Source organism: Rattus norvegicus, chromosome 15 (assembly GCF_036323735.1).
Source record: "Rattus norvegicus strain BN/NHsdMcwi chromosome 15, GRCr8, whole genome shotgun sequence".
Lineage (NCBI taxonomy): Eukaryota > Metazoa > Chordata > Mammalia > Rodentia > Muridae > Rattus > Rattus norvegicus.
In genome coordinates this window covers 50,851,911-50,863,456 of record NC_086033.1, presented here as the reverse complement: position 1 = coordinate 50,863,456, position 11,546 = coordinate 50,851,911, and the positions used below count along the sequence as shown (strand labels likewise).

The following is an 11,546-nucleotide window of genomic DNA, read 5'->3' as shown; positions in this document are numbered from 1 at the left end:
GTGTCTGGCTGGACAGAGAGCTCCAGGGACCTGCCTGTCTCCTCCTCTCCCAGCACTAAGGTTACAGATTTGTGTCACCACACTGGCTTCTTGTATAATTGCTAGGGATCTGAACTCAGGCTCTCAGGCAGACACTTTACCAAATGAACCATCTTGCCAGCCCTTAAGACTATTTCTGAATGAGACTAGTCTTAGCCCTCTTCTCTGAGATTCCTTGATTCTTGTTATCTGAATTTAACTGACCTACAGGACAGCCAGAGGGGTAAAAATGAGAGACTGTCTTCCATGGGTGTGGTCCCTGGATAGCACAAACTCTTAAGGTCCAGGCTATTGGGCTGTAAACAACCTCCACTGGGAGTCAGAGGGCTATGGCAACAAGAAAGGAAATTCTGTGAGATTCTGACTACCCGAGTCAGAGGCTGCAAGCCTTGTGGGGATGTATACGGAACCTAAACAAGACAATCCACTCAGCAGACACAAGCCAGAGTCCCAGCTCCTCAACATGCTGAGAGCTGAAACACAATGCCCAGGTCAGACAATCCACTCACCAGACACAAGCCAGAGTCCCAGCTCATCAACAGGTTGAGGGCTGAAATACAATGACCAGGTCAGACCCTCTTTGTTTAGAAATGACAGACAGGAAGGGTGAGTGCTTTCTGATGCTGTCCTCAGGGCTCTAAGAGCAGTCTGGACATTGAGACAGGCTTCCCTGGGCACTGCGTAGATAAGGCTGGCATGAGTGGGGGCCTTGGTGCGGAGACAGAGAAGGACACCAAGCAGAAGTGATGATGAAAAGTTTGGCCCACTAAAGGCCTTCCTTAGAATTCCTTTTTCAGGGTCACAGGTTTCAGGCAATTAAGCTGAGTGGTGAGAGGCAGTAGGTATGGCTGGAGGGGGAGCCAGGCTGGACTGAGATCAGCTTCAAAGGCCACCCTCTGAGACTGAGGGAGTACTCAGGCTCTTGTCAACTGCTGGGCAGATCTTGTCTTTCTTAACCCTGGAATCTGGACAGCATCATGGAGATTCTGCCTTTGTTTTCCTCAGGTTGAGGCTGGGGGTTGGGCGCTGCTAGAGGCACCTAAATAGAATCTGGTGGAAGGCAGATGTCCCCATTGTGCTTTCTCCCTGCTGTCAGAGGACGGGTGGCTAAAGAGGAGAAAGAGCTTAGAGGAGGCCTGTCCTGAAACTTATCACCCTCAAGAGCTGGTCACTGAATAGGCTCAGAATACAAAGAAATATATACAAAGACAGGAGGAGAGGGTAGAACAAGAGCAACACTGACAACAAATTCAGATGTAGCTTGCTCAGGCACCCCAGAGTTTCAGAAGTGTCTTCTCTGCTGGATGCCGCCCCGCCCTCTCTGTACTATTTACCTTCCTTGAACTAGTGTTTTGCCTGCATGCAACCAGCCTACAGAAGTCATAAAAAGGCATTGGATCACCTGAACTCTAGTTTAAAAAGATGTTATTGAGAACTGAACTAGGGTCCTCTGAAAGAGCAGCAAATGCTCTTCACTGCTGGTCTGCCTCTCTAGTCCCTCTGTGCTAATATTAACCTGTTTACCAGGTTGGCTCCATACTCAGTATGTGGTCAAGGATTAGCATGCAGACTTGAACACTGATGCACTCAGTCAACTGAGTCACACCCCAGCCTTGGCCCTTTAACGTTATGTGATCCTTTTTGAATTCTTAGTTTTTAATTTTCTTGGATGAAGCTGGGGGTTGACAGCACAGGACTCCATCCATCTCCCACTGAGCTGACTCCTAGACTCCAGTTATCCCTTTGATCTATCTTCTGTAGATTTTTCTTATAGCATAAAGAAAAAGTCACTTGATTATCATGTGGTTGGTAACCACTGGACTCCAGGACTGAGAACAGAGGGTCAAGGGCATAGTTATAGTTGCCACTAATTCACATTGTGACTGTCACCTATGGGGACCTTGCATATATCCTCTGTTGGATGGGAGTAGTCATTCCTCAGGGTCTTTGCTTCTAGAGCACCGACCCCCTTAGATGCCAAAATCCACAGATGTCAAAACTTTTGTTAAAATAGAACAGTGTTTTCACAGACACCCCACCCCTCTCTCTCTCTCTCTCTCTCTCTCTCTCTCTCTCTCTCACACACACACACACACACACACACACAATTCTGAGTCTGCTAATGTCTCTAAGTGACTGAAGGTACTCACTGCAGTACTCATATATATCCTTCATATGCGAAGGCAACTTTTGCTTATTGAAACTCTTGGAGCTTTTTCAAGTATTTAAAAAAAATACCTAAAGTTGGTTGAGTGTGTAGATAGGGGGACCAGCTTGCCTGCATCTCATGGAGAAAGAGAATCCTGGGTGAAATGACCAAGTAGTTACAAGTGTGGGGCAGTGGTGGGTGGGTATTCACTACATCAATAGAAATCTAGCACTGGGGTTGTGTCTCAGCATTAGAGCACTTGCCTGGCATGTGTGAGGCCCTGAGTCCAATCTCTATTAATACATACACACACACACATATACATACATGTACACACACGTATATACATATACACACACATATACATACATGCACACATACATGCATATACACATATACATACACATATACATACACATATATATACACATATACATGCACACACACACACACACACACACACACACACACACTGCTCACAAATGGATAGTAATTCACCAGTAGATAGATCATTGCCTACCAAGTCACAGTAGTAAGAAGAGACAAATCTCAGGTGGAGATTATAGCTATGCTGATGAGAAATGGCACCATTGAAGCAGTGTTACGATCTCTAGCTATAAATGTGCTATACTGCCAGCTAACACATGCATTAAAAGTACACATACCTAGTGTCTTCTAATGCAGCAAACCAACTAACCCAAGTTCCATCCAACAGCCTGGATCCCCACACAGTGCTTGGAATAAAGGAGACCAGTCACTGGAGAATCCATGCAGATGATTCCCAGTGCCCTTCAGGCCCAGACAATTAAATCACAGATTAAGGAGGCAACCACATGAGCAGATCCATAATAAAAACCTAAAGTCTCCTTCTCAGAGCTGGACCATTAGGGGTTGTGTGTGAGGGTCAGGAGCCGAGTTGCTGGAGAACTAGTACCCCAGGCTCGATTGGTTCCCTGAGAGTTGTTGACAGAACCTGTGTCACCTTCCAAGTCTAGATGATTTATGTAGTGTTCTGGACATAGCACCTATATGTCTTCTTGGTTTAAAAATTAAAGGGCATGTGCGACCAACAGAGAGCCACCCGGAGTTGAATAATGGTCAGAGTTCTAGCCCCTTAGTCTTACAGATGGCCAGAGCAAACATGGAGAGGTTAGAAGACTCAAGGTCACAGAGCAGGCTCCTAATTAAACTCAGACCAGAGTAATTGACACAACAAGTAATTTGCCATCACCCTTCTGAAAGAGAGGACGGGAGGCACTGACTTTAAACCTGAGAGTTTCCTTGTCTCCCAGCAAAGGGAAAGTGCAGTTACGTATGCAAAGCCTGAGAATTCTAGGTGCTTTTCAAATGGAAGTTAAAAAAATTTAAATAAACTCCCCAACTCTGAATGAGGATGATAGTGGTGGTGATGATGATGATGATATGAGGATGAGAAGGGTATCATCAATTTAAACGTAAACAATTTAAAAGTAAATGCCTCAAATCTCCCACAACTACTGTCTAGACTCTATTTGGTATGTGGCCTGGGAACCAGTGAGTGGAAAGGGGAATGGGATGGGACATGGAGGATCAGGAGCCAGGAAGTCTGCAAATGGATTGACTCACCCACCTGGCCTAGGTGAAGCTCCTGGGCTGGGGACAGTCGGAGAAAAACCTTTGCTATCTCTCTGAGAGCTTTTTTTGTTTGGTTTAGAGGTCAATTACTTCCCATTTGGGGGACTTGTGAACATTAGGAGGTGACTGGAATGATGGCTCTGAAGGTTGAAGATAAGATAAGCTTACACAGTGGTCTCCTCCCCGGTAAAAGCCTGAGAGGACCAGAAGTTTCCAGTAGGGGAACTCTGAACGTGGGAAGCTTTTAGTAGTGGGCAGACTAGGGAAGACTGACAGCTGGGGATTGGGGACTTCCAAGGCTGTGGGGTGTGTGTGTGTGTGTGTGTGTGTGTGTGTGTGTGTGTGTGCGCGTGCGCGCGCACCTGCCCCTGCCCTTGGGGGTTCCCATGGGGTTGTACATGAATCGGGTTCTGTCATTTTTTATGTTTGAGGCTAACCAAATAGCGTGTCACAGCCTTCTGGTCTGCAGGGAGTAACAAGATTCATTCACACTGCTGATATAGGGTCAACTGTGTGTCCTGGTTATGACATCATTTCCTCTCCATGTTTGAAAGAAAAGGGAGGTCACTCAATGACATTGCAGTGGATTGCTTGCAACTCCTAAACACCCAGTAGTTCAAACTACTGGGACAGGACCAAGGTTCCAATCTTTGAACCTCTGCAAACATTTGAACCTCCCAAACACTGAACCTTTCCATGGCAAAGCCTCAGGGCTCTCCAGGGAAACAGTCCTTCCCACAATCATTCATCAGTAAAAGTCACCCACCTCCTCCCCACAGTCTTCCCTTAAGTACACTATTCGGCTGGATTTTCTTTCTGGAGCTTATGGCTTCCCTATCTGACACACAGTATATACCTCACCTTCTGTTTTTACTGCCTTTTTCTAGCCTAGCTAAATAACAAGGCCCTGAAAGGCAGCAGCCAAATCTCATTTCCTCTTGTGTCCCTACCAGGAAGGTGTCAGTTTCCCAACATGTCAGATCTGAGCCTGCTGCTGGCTTTCACTCAGAGAACCCCCATCCTCTTGGCTTTCTTCTAAAGCTTCCCCCGAGGCAGGAGAGCCTGGGAGTCTAACTCGGCTTAATCCCAGAGCCAGGACCTATCCATAACACAGTATACCATTGCTTCTATGTTTTTTCTAGGACAGAAGGACACAGAAGGGCAAGGGAATAGATTTATTAATTTCCTACTCTGTTCCAAAGACCTAGAACATGCTATCCTATAAATTTAGAGTGGGACCTATTCAAGGTTTTTTTTTTTAATGAATAAATATTTTTGGATTTTCTAGAAAAAATTCTAGGCTTCATTGTTAACACTGGATTGAAAGATGTCTGTCCTGATCTAAGATTAGCATCCCAATATCCCTTTCTTTGATAAACACACCCTTCAAAGCAAAAGAGGAGACACCCTTTGGCAATTCTCACAGGGTAGAGATTTCAGCTGGAGTCTCTTTTGCCTAGGTGAGAGGAAATCTCTTATTGGGCTTTTCAAATCTGAAATATATGTAGTGCATTTCTTTCTTTAGACTGGGCCTCGTGTAGCCTAGCCAGGCTTGCTTCATAGCCAGAGGATAGCCTGGAGTTTCTGCCTCTGCTTCCACCTCCAGAGAGCTGGAATACAAGCCCGTGCCTCTGTGCTCAGTGCTCAGTTTGTTCAGCGATGGGAGATCCAGCTCAGGGTCTCCATATGTGAAGCAAGCATCATCTCCTGCCATCATAGGTACTTTTGCTTCTTAAGTCCCAGGGGTGCTACACTACGTGGAGGATACTGACACACTCTTAAAAATACTTTTATTAACAGGGAAGAAATGCAAAAACAGGAAGGGAATGAAAGAAAGGCACAAGAAAGTGATACTGAACCACAGAGATGATTCTGTGGTCAGAGGTGCTAACCCTAAAACCTACAGGATAAAAGGAGAGATCTTCCTTCTTTACATAGTCCTCTGACTCTACAGGCACCACGGCATGCACCCCCTCCCCCCCCAATGAGTAATGTAAAAAGAAGAGAGTCGTAGTAAATTTAAAATAGGAGCAGTGGCTTTGGTTTCTCCTGGCTTAAGCATGTAACACTTAAGGGGTGCAAGCTGCCAACAGTTGAGCATGTCTCAGAGATCAAACCCTGCCCTTCCTCAGCTTCCTTTAATGGAGACAGCCTGGGAGTACGCCCTCCAAAGAAAATTCCAGGAAGTGTTCCTATTAATTAAACACAGAGACCTCTTCAATAATAAAATTTAACTTTTGATATCACTTGAAAGGGAAAAAGAATTTGGGTTTTCATGGTCTAAAATGAAATCCAAGGAGGCTGGTGTCACTGCTACCCCCGCCCCCAGTCAATGCCTGACTCTATTTGTCCTATTAAAGCTAAATTCCTATTTGACCCCGTGCTTATAAGTTGAATTTATTCTGTCTTCAGTTGAATGACTTAGGACTGGGAGGGGGAGTGTAAATTTTGCATGATTTTGGAGACCACACAGTTAAAGTTTCTATCATTTTAGATTTACCTGGGCGGGGGCAGGGCTGTTTTCCCCCAGGAATAACTACAAAGAGGGCAAGAAGTGTGAAGAGAAACCCAATAACCTACTTTCAGGGCTGGACTGGTTTTATCTCCCTAGGTCTATTTTATTTTGCTTTAGATACAGGCAGGGTTTCTTTACTTAGTGCAGATTGGCCTCCAACTCCCCAGTTCTCCCGTGTGGGTCTCCTGAGAATAACAGAACTTCTTGAGGGTCTTGGCGGCTCTAACACGCAAGCACACTGAATAGCTCATTTACTGGTCTGGCTGTTCCCTACATAAAATGCAGTTAAGGTGACTGGAGAAATGAAGAGGCCCCTTTTGAAAGCAAGATCACAGCCAGGGGAAGTGCTAGCCTGTGGATGTTTCCAAAGGTCCCTATGCTTAAACCCATTGCAGAGAGTGGGTGGCAATAAAAATCCTGTCTGGCACTTCCTTGGTCAGTCTCAACGGTCTGGCCTTTTTCTCTCAACCCCCCCCCCCCCGCATCCCCTCAACCCCGGCTCGGCTCGTTCCTTTAAGGGGTGGAAGGGAGGCCGTTGCATTAGTTTAGAAGGAATTGTAGTTTAGAATCACCTGCCCCCAAACTATCAACCACCACTGTGCTATTCTCTCTGCACAGCATCTATGTGGCTGGCCAAAGCACGGTTACTTCTCCGAGGGAAAGAATGTTCTCAAGGTCTGCAGGGGCCGCTCCTCCGGACAGTTCATTTCGAGATCAGTACGACCGGCAGTGCAGACCCATCGCGGCTTTCCAGCCAAGCGGCGAGCAGGTGGAAGGGGAGGGGATCAGGCATCAGGCATCAGGCACCTGATGTCGGTAGGTGAGCCCAGGTTTTTCACTAGGCCGTGACTCCCTGTGGCGTAGCGGCCAAATGGCCCTGCGGGGCCGCACTTTGGCCACCTGGGCTGAAGCCAGAGCTAGCCAGCGGTGCAAGTGGCCCCGGGCCGGCGCCGGTGTAGCGGCCCGCATAGCTAGCGCTGTAGGGAGTGCCTGTGTAGCTGCTGAAGCAGGAGTAGAGCACGGTGGTTGCGTAGGGACTCGGGAATGCGTGTCTGTCGGGATCTAGGCAGGGCTTGACGTCCAGTACAAGTACGGGCACTGCCACCCGGCGCGGTGCTAGTGGGTGGCCCGCCAGTTCCAGGGTCTGGTCCTGGCGCTGTCTCTTGCACTTGTAGCGCCGGTTTTGGAACCAGATCTTGACCTGCGTGGACGTGAGCTGCAGCACACTGGCCAAGTGCTCACGCTCCGGCGCAGACAGGTATCGCTGCTGCTTGAAGCGCCGCTCCAGGGCCAGCACCTGGGCCTGCGAAAATAGCACGCGGGGCTTCCGCCGTGGCCGGGTCACGGTCGGAACAGGGCCAGCTCGGCGCGGGTCGTCGCTCCGGTTGCCCACGCCATGCTCCATCATCAGGTTCTCGACTCCAAGTGGGGAGATTGTGCCCGGGGGAGTCTCTAAAGTCACAAGGAAGGAACGCCATCAACAGCCAGCATCAGGTTCAGGTTCTTTTCACTGGACCGCCCTCTCTCGCCCCGCAGCTGAGAATCCCTTCGTCCCTTCTGCCTTCGCTACCCTCTTCCGAATGCCCTATTTCTCGGATCTCTGTGGCTTTTGTAGCCGCCAGAGCCCGAACAAAGTCTGACACACTGTGCACCCCAGTCTACATTTAGTTTCACAAATAGTAGATTTGAGATCAGTTGTGTTTATTGTCTTCAGTTGTGTCTGATAGTCCAACAGTGCGAGAAATCTAAACCGTGAGTGTGCGGGCCTAGCAGAATGGGGCTGAATCTCAAACACACTCCATAAACACGATGTTCTGTACCGTGAATTAAGAACAAGGTAATTCCGAGCAAATTAAAAACCAGGTATTTCCTGATCCCTACTCTCTGCTTGGAAATAGAGGTTCTCTTTGATATGTGAAGTTGAGATCCACACTTTGGCTTTTTGAAAAACAGTTTCTTCCTCCTCTAGGATCCTTTTGGCAAGTGGATAGTCTTTTTCCCCAGCTAGTCTGTGACTATGTCCAAGTCTGCCTCGATGCAACCTCTCCTTCCCTGCTGCCCCTTTCTTTTGCCATGGTTTAAGATCCCTTTAGTCTCAAAGGAGGGTAGAGAGGAACTCACAAGGGAGAAAATCCAGGGGCAGAGAAGGGCAAGAGAAGAGAGTGCAAGACAGGAAGAACATCCTCAAGAGATCCTGCTGGCTTGGGTCCAGGTCTTGACTCTCAACCCCTAACCCTGTGCACAACCTCTGGGGGAAACGCTGTTTAAAAAGCTTGAGAGAAAATATTTTTCCCCCAGGGGCATATGCACTTAGAGAAATGGAGGGCACCAAAGAGCAGGAAAAGAGAGGGGTTGTTTCCTTTTTAAAAACATAAACGAGACTGACCTCCAGCAACACTGTAGAGCAAGAGAGACACTCCAGTTGAAAGCAAAGGCGGTGCAAACGCTTTAAGTTCTAGGTCAGGCAGATCTACATGTCCAGCCCCAGTTCAGTAATACTTTCTAAGTCCCCATCAGGAAAAGAGCCCCCACACAGGTAAATCCAAAAAGATAGTAGAAAGTTTAACTGTGAGATCTCCAAAATTATGAAAATCAATTTGAGATCATTCAAGTTGAATACTGAAAAGAAACCCAATTTATTAATGGGATCCCTGGGTTCGAAAAAACACCGCTTTGGTAGGATAGATGGAAGTGAACAGGGAGTGTCGTTTGGCTTCCTTGGATTTCATTTTTTAGATCATGAAAATAGATTCTTTACCTTCCCACACAACAACAGACACACTAAAGATTACATTTAAAAACCCAAACCCAATAAACAGATAAAAAGGTGTTATCACCCTGTGCCCTCTTAGAAACTATTGGAGAGCTCTGAACCCTGCTTTCAGGAAAGTGCAGATTCGGATGGGGATACATGTCCCTTGTCTTTTTGGTGAAGCTCACCAGATGGCTCATTTCTCTGACCAACATTCCTCAGGGACACACACACACACACACACACACACACACACACACCTAGGTGGCTATCACAGTGGTATTTGCCAGGGTTGCTAGTTAGGGGACACACTGGGTGTACCTGGGGCTGGGGCAGTTGGGAGAGAAACAACCTTTCTAGCAAAGCTAAAGGCAACTGAAGTTAGTGGGCCCAGGGAACTGAGTACTTAGTGCCCACTACAGAAAACCCACACATTTCTTTTTTTAACACAGCAGAGATTTAATGTTCTTTTCTGGGGCACCAGTGATAAACAGCTTCAAGTCAAGAGGGTAACTCTGAAAGTTCCCTTTTAGTTGCCTAGATTGTTGCCTTGATTATCTGTGGTCTGGCTTGCTAGGAGAGGCTGGTTGTGTCAAGCTACTCCCTCCCCACCTCAGACTAGTGTAAATATTCACCAGGGCCTGGAGGCTGGGTGAGAAGACAAGCCAATTAATTCTTTCCAATAGCAGGCCTTCCCTGACTATAAATACCACCTAGATTATTATAGAAGCCACCAGAATACAAATTCCGTGTTTGCCCCTTCTCTTTCCACAAGCTAAAGATGGGTTCCTGGACCTCTCTGCTTGCCCATGCATTTTAGACCAGGTTCCATGATTCTGAAGGGGTGACCTCCCAACTAGGGTCCCATATATTTGTATGTACCTTCAGGTCCACTTGGAGAGCAACACACACACACACACACACACACACACACACACACACACACACACACGTAAGCGCGCTCTACTCATCTCCCATTTCCTCTACAGAAAAGTGAGTGTGTGTGTATGAGTGTGTGTGTGTGTGTGTGTGTGTGTGTGTGTGTGTGTGTCCAGATGAATCAACAGGCCCCAGGATGTTTCTTCCAGGGATGTTTTGGCTAGGCAGGTAAGGGCAGTGGTGATGAGGTTGGGGAGGGGAGCTCTTAGAACCTGGCTCCATTGGGTCTTTGTGGTTAGCAGAAGGGCAACTTTGGAAAGAAACACCCCAAAATTCAAGTCCTTAGGAGGTAGGAGTAGGAACTGGGAGGTTGTCTTTTGAACTCCTAAAATGAGGGTCCCCAAAAGATGTGCTTTCTCCCTTAGTGACAACCCACTCCCTCAACAGCGCTTGTAGAAAAGAGTGCTTACTTACTCGGCTCCCTCACAAGATTTGAGTCCATCTCTAGGACTGTCTCCCAGGTGCACAGAAAAGGGGTTGCTTCTGTCTGTACTGTGTCGAAGCTCTCAGACCTTCCGGACTCCGGGTTCATTCTTATGTACTGAGGCTTTACTGTGTTCCTATGCAACTCCCATTGTGACATGGTCTTGGAGTCCTTCTGCCAGTACTCCAACCTGAGGATGTCCTCTACAGAGAAAGGTGTGGAGGCCACAGGGCTCCGCAGCATCTCGTAGCCGAGGGGGAGGAGCTGACAAGTTCTCAACCATAGACAGGTGTCGCCCCACAACTTCCTCCTCTGTGGTGGCAGTCCTAATCGACTCCAGGATGCACACTCAAGGTCCTGGACCACCGCGCCTTCCCTTGGTCCTGTCTGCAGGCTGGTGGGGTGGGGTGAGGGGAGGACTAGGACCGGGTGATAAGATCGCAGTTTTCCATTGGTTCCCACTGAAACCATGTGCTAACCCTGAGCCTTCCTACCCAAAAGCTGGTAATTTGGGCCCTTCTGTTTGTCCTCAATCCCTTGTCACCTTTTTGGGAGGTTTGGTTCCTACTGACATTTCTCAAAAGGAAAGACAGAAGAGGAAGGCTGAACTCATATCAACAGGGCACTACAGAGAGGGGTCTGGTCTGAGGGGAGCCTGCTAGAACCCTCTACCTGGATGGCACTTGCGGGGCATTTTAGCTCAACCAGCCCATCTGGCTCTTCCAGTTAATACTCTCAAAGAAAAGGAAAATCCAAGGCTTTCTAGCTGGAGAGTCCCCAAGCGTGGGGGTTCTCAACCAGTACAAGGCTAGGTTTCTTCTCTGGAGACTAACCCAACACAGCCAGAAGGAGCAAGTCTTGAGTCCAGCATTCACAGTGCGTCTTGTCACGTAACCAGGAAGGGAAATTGAGGCGCAGAAGCTATGTTGGGGAAGCTCTTGTCATCTTTAAGTATTTCTGGATTGGTTGGGAAGTAAGGAAAGCCCCTGTCCCAGAAGTGTAGAGGTAGGTTCATCTCATTTCTCCCCCGGGATTCTTCCCCCTTTCTTTGCCTTAAAACTTGACCATCAAGCCTGTGTAGGTGAGAAGTTTTGCCCAGTCTTAGATCTTCAGA

General features: G+C 47.7%; 1 protein-coding gene across 1 annotated transcript; it reads right to left on the bottom strand.

Moving 5' to 3' along the window:
* Positions 1-6,396: 6,396 nt before the first annotated feature.
* Nkx2-6 (NK2 homeobox 6) lies at positions 6,397-10,492 on the bottom strand. Its single transcript, NM_001127653.1, has 2 exons — positions 10,423-10,492; positions 6,397-7,769 (listed from the first exon to the last, which is right to left on the bottom strand). The coding sequence occupies exons 1-2, from the start codon at positions 10,448-10,450 to the stop codon at positions 7,156-7,158; spliced, it is 642 nt and encodes a 213-aa protein (NP_001121125.1). The 5' UTR covers positions 10,451-10,492; the 3' UTR covers positions 6,397-7,155.
* Between the last annotated feature and the right edge of the window lie 1,054 nt (positions 10,493-11,546).

Coding starts and splice junctions, on each gene's coding strand:
- Nkx2-6 (NM_001127653.1), bottom strand. CDS start 10,450: ATGGACTCAAATCTTGTGAGGGAGCCGA. Junction 7,770..10,422: donor AAATCTTGTGAGGGAGCCGA/GTAAGTAAGCAC, acceptor TTGTGACTTTAG/AGACTCCCCCGGGCACAATC.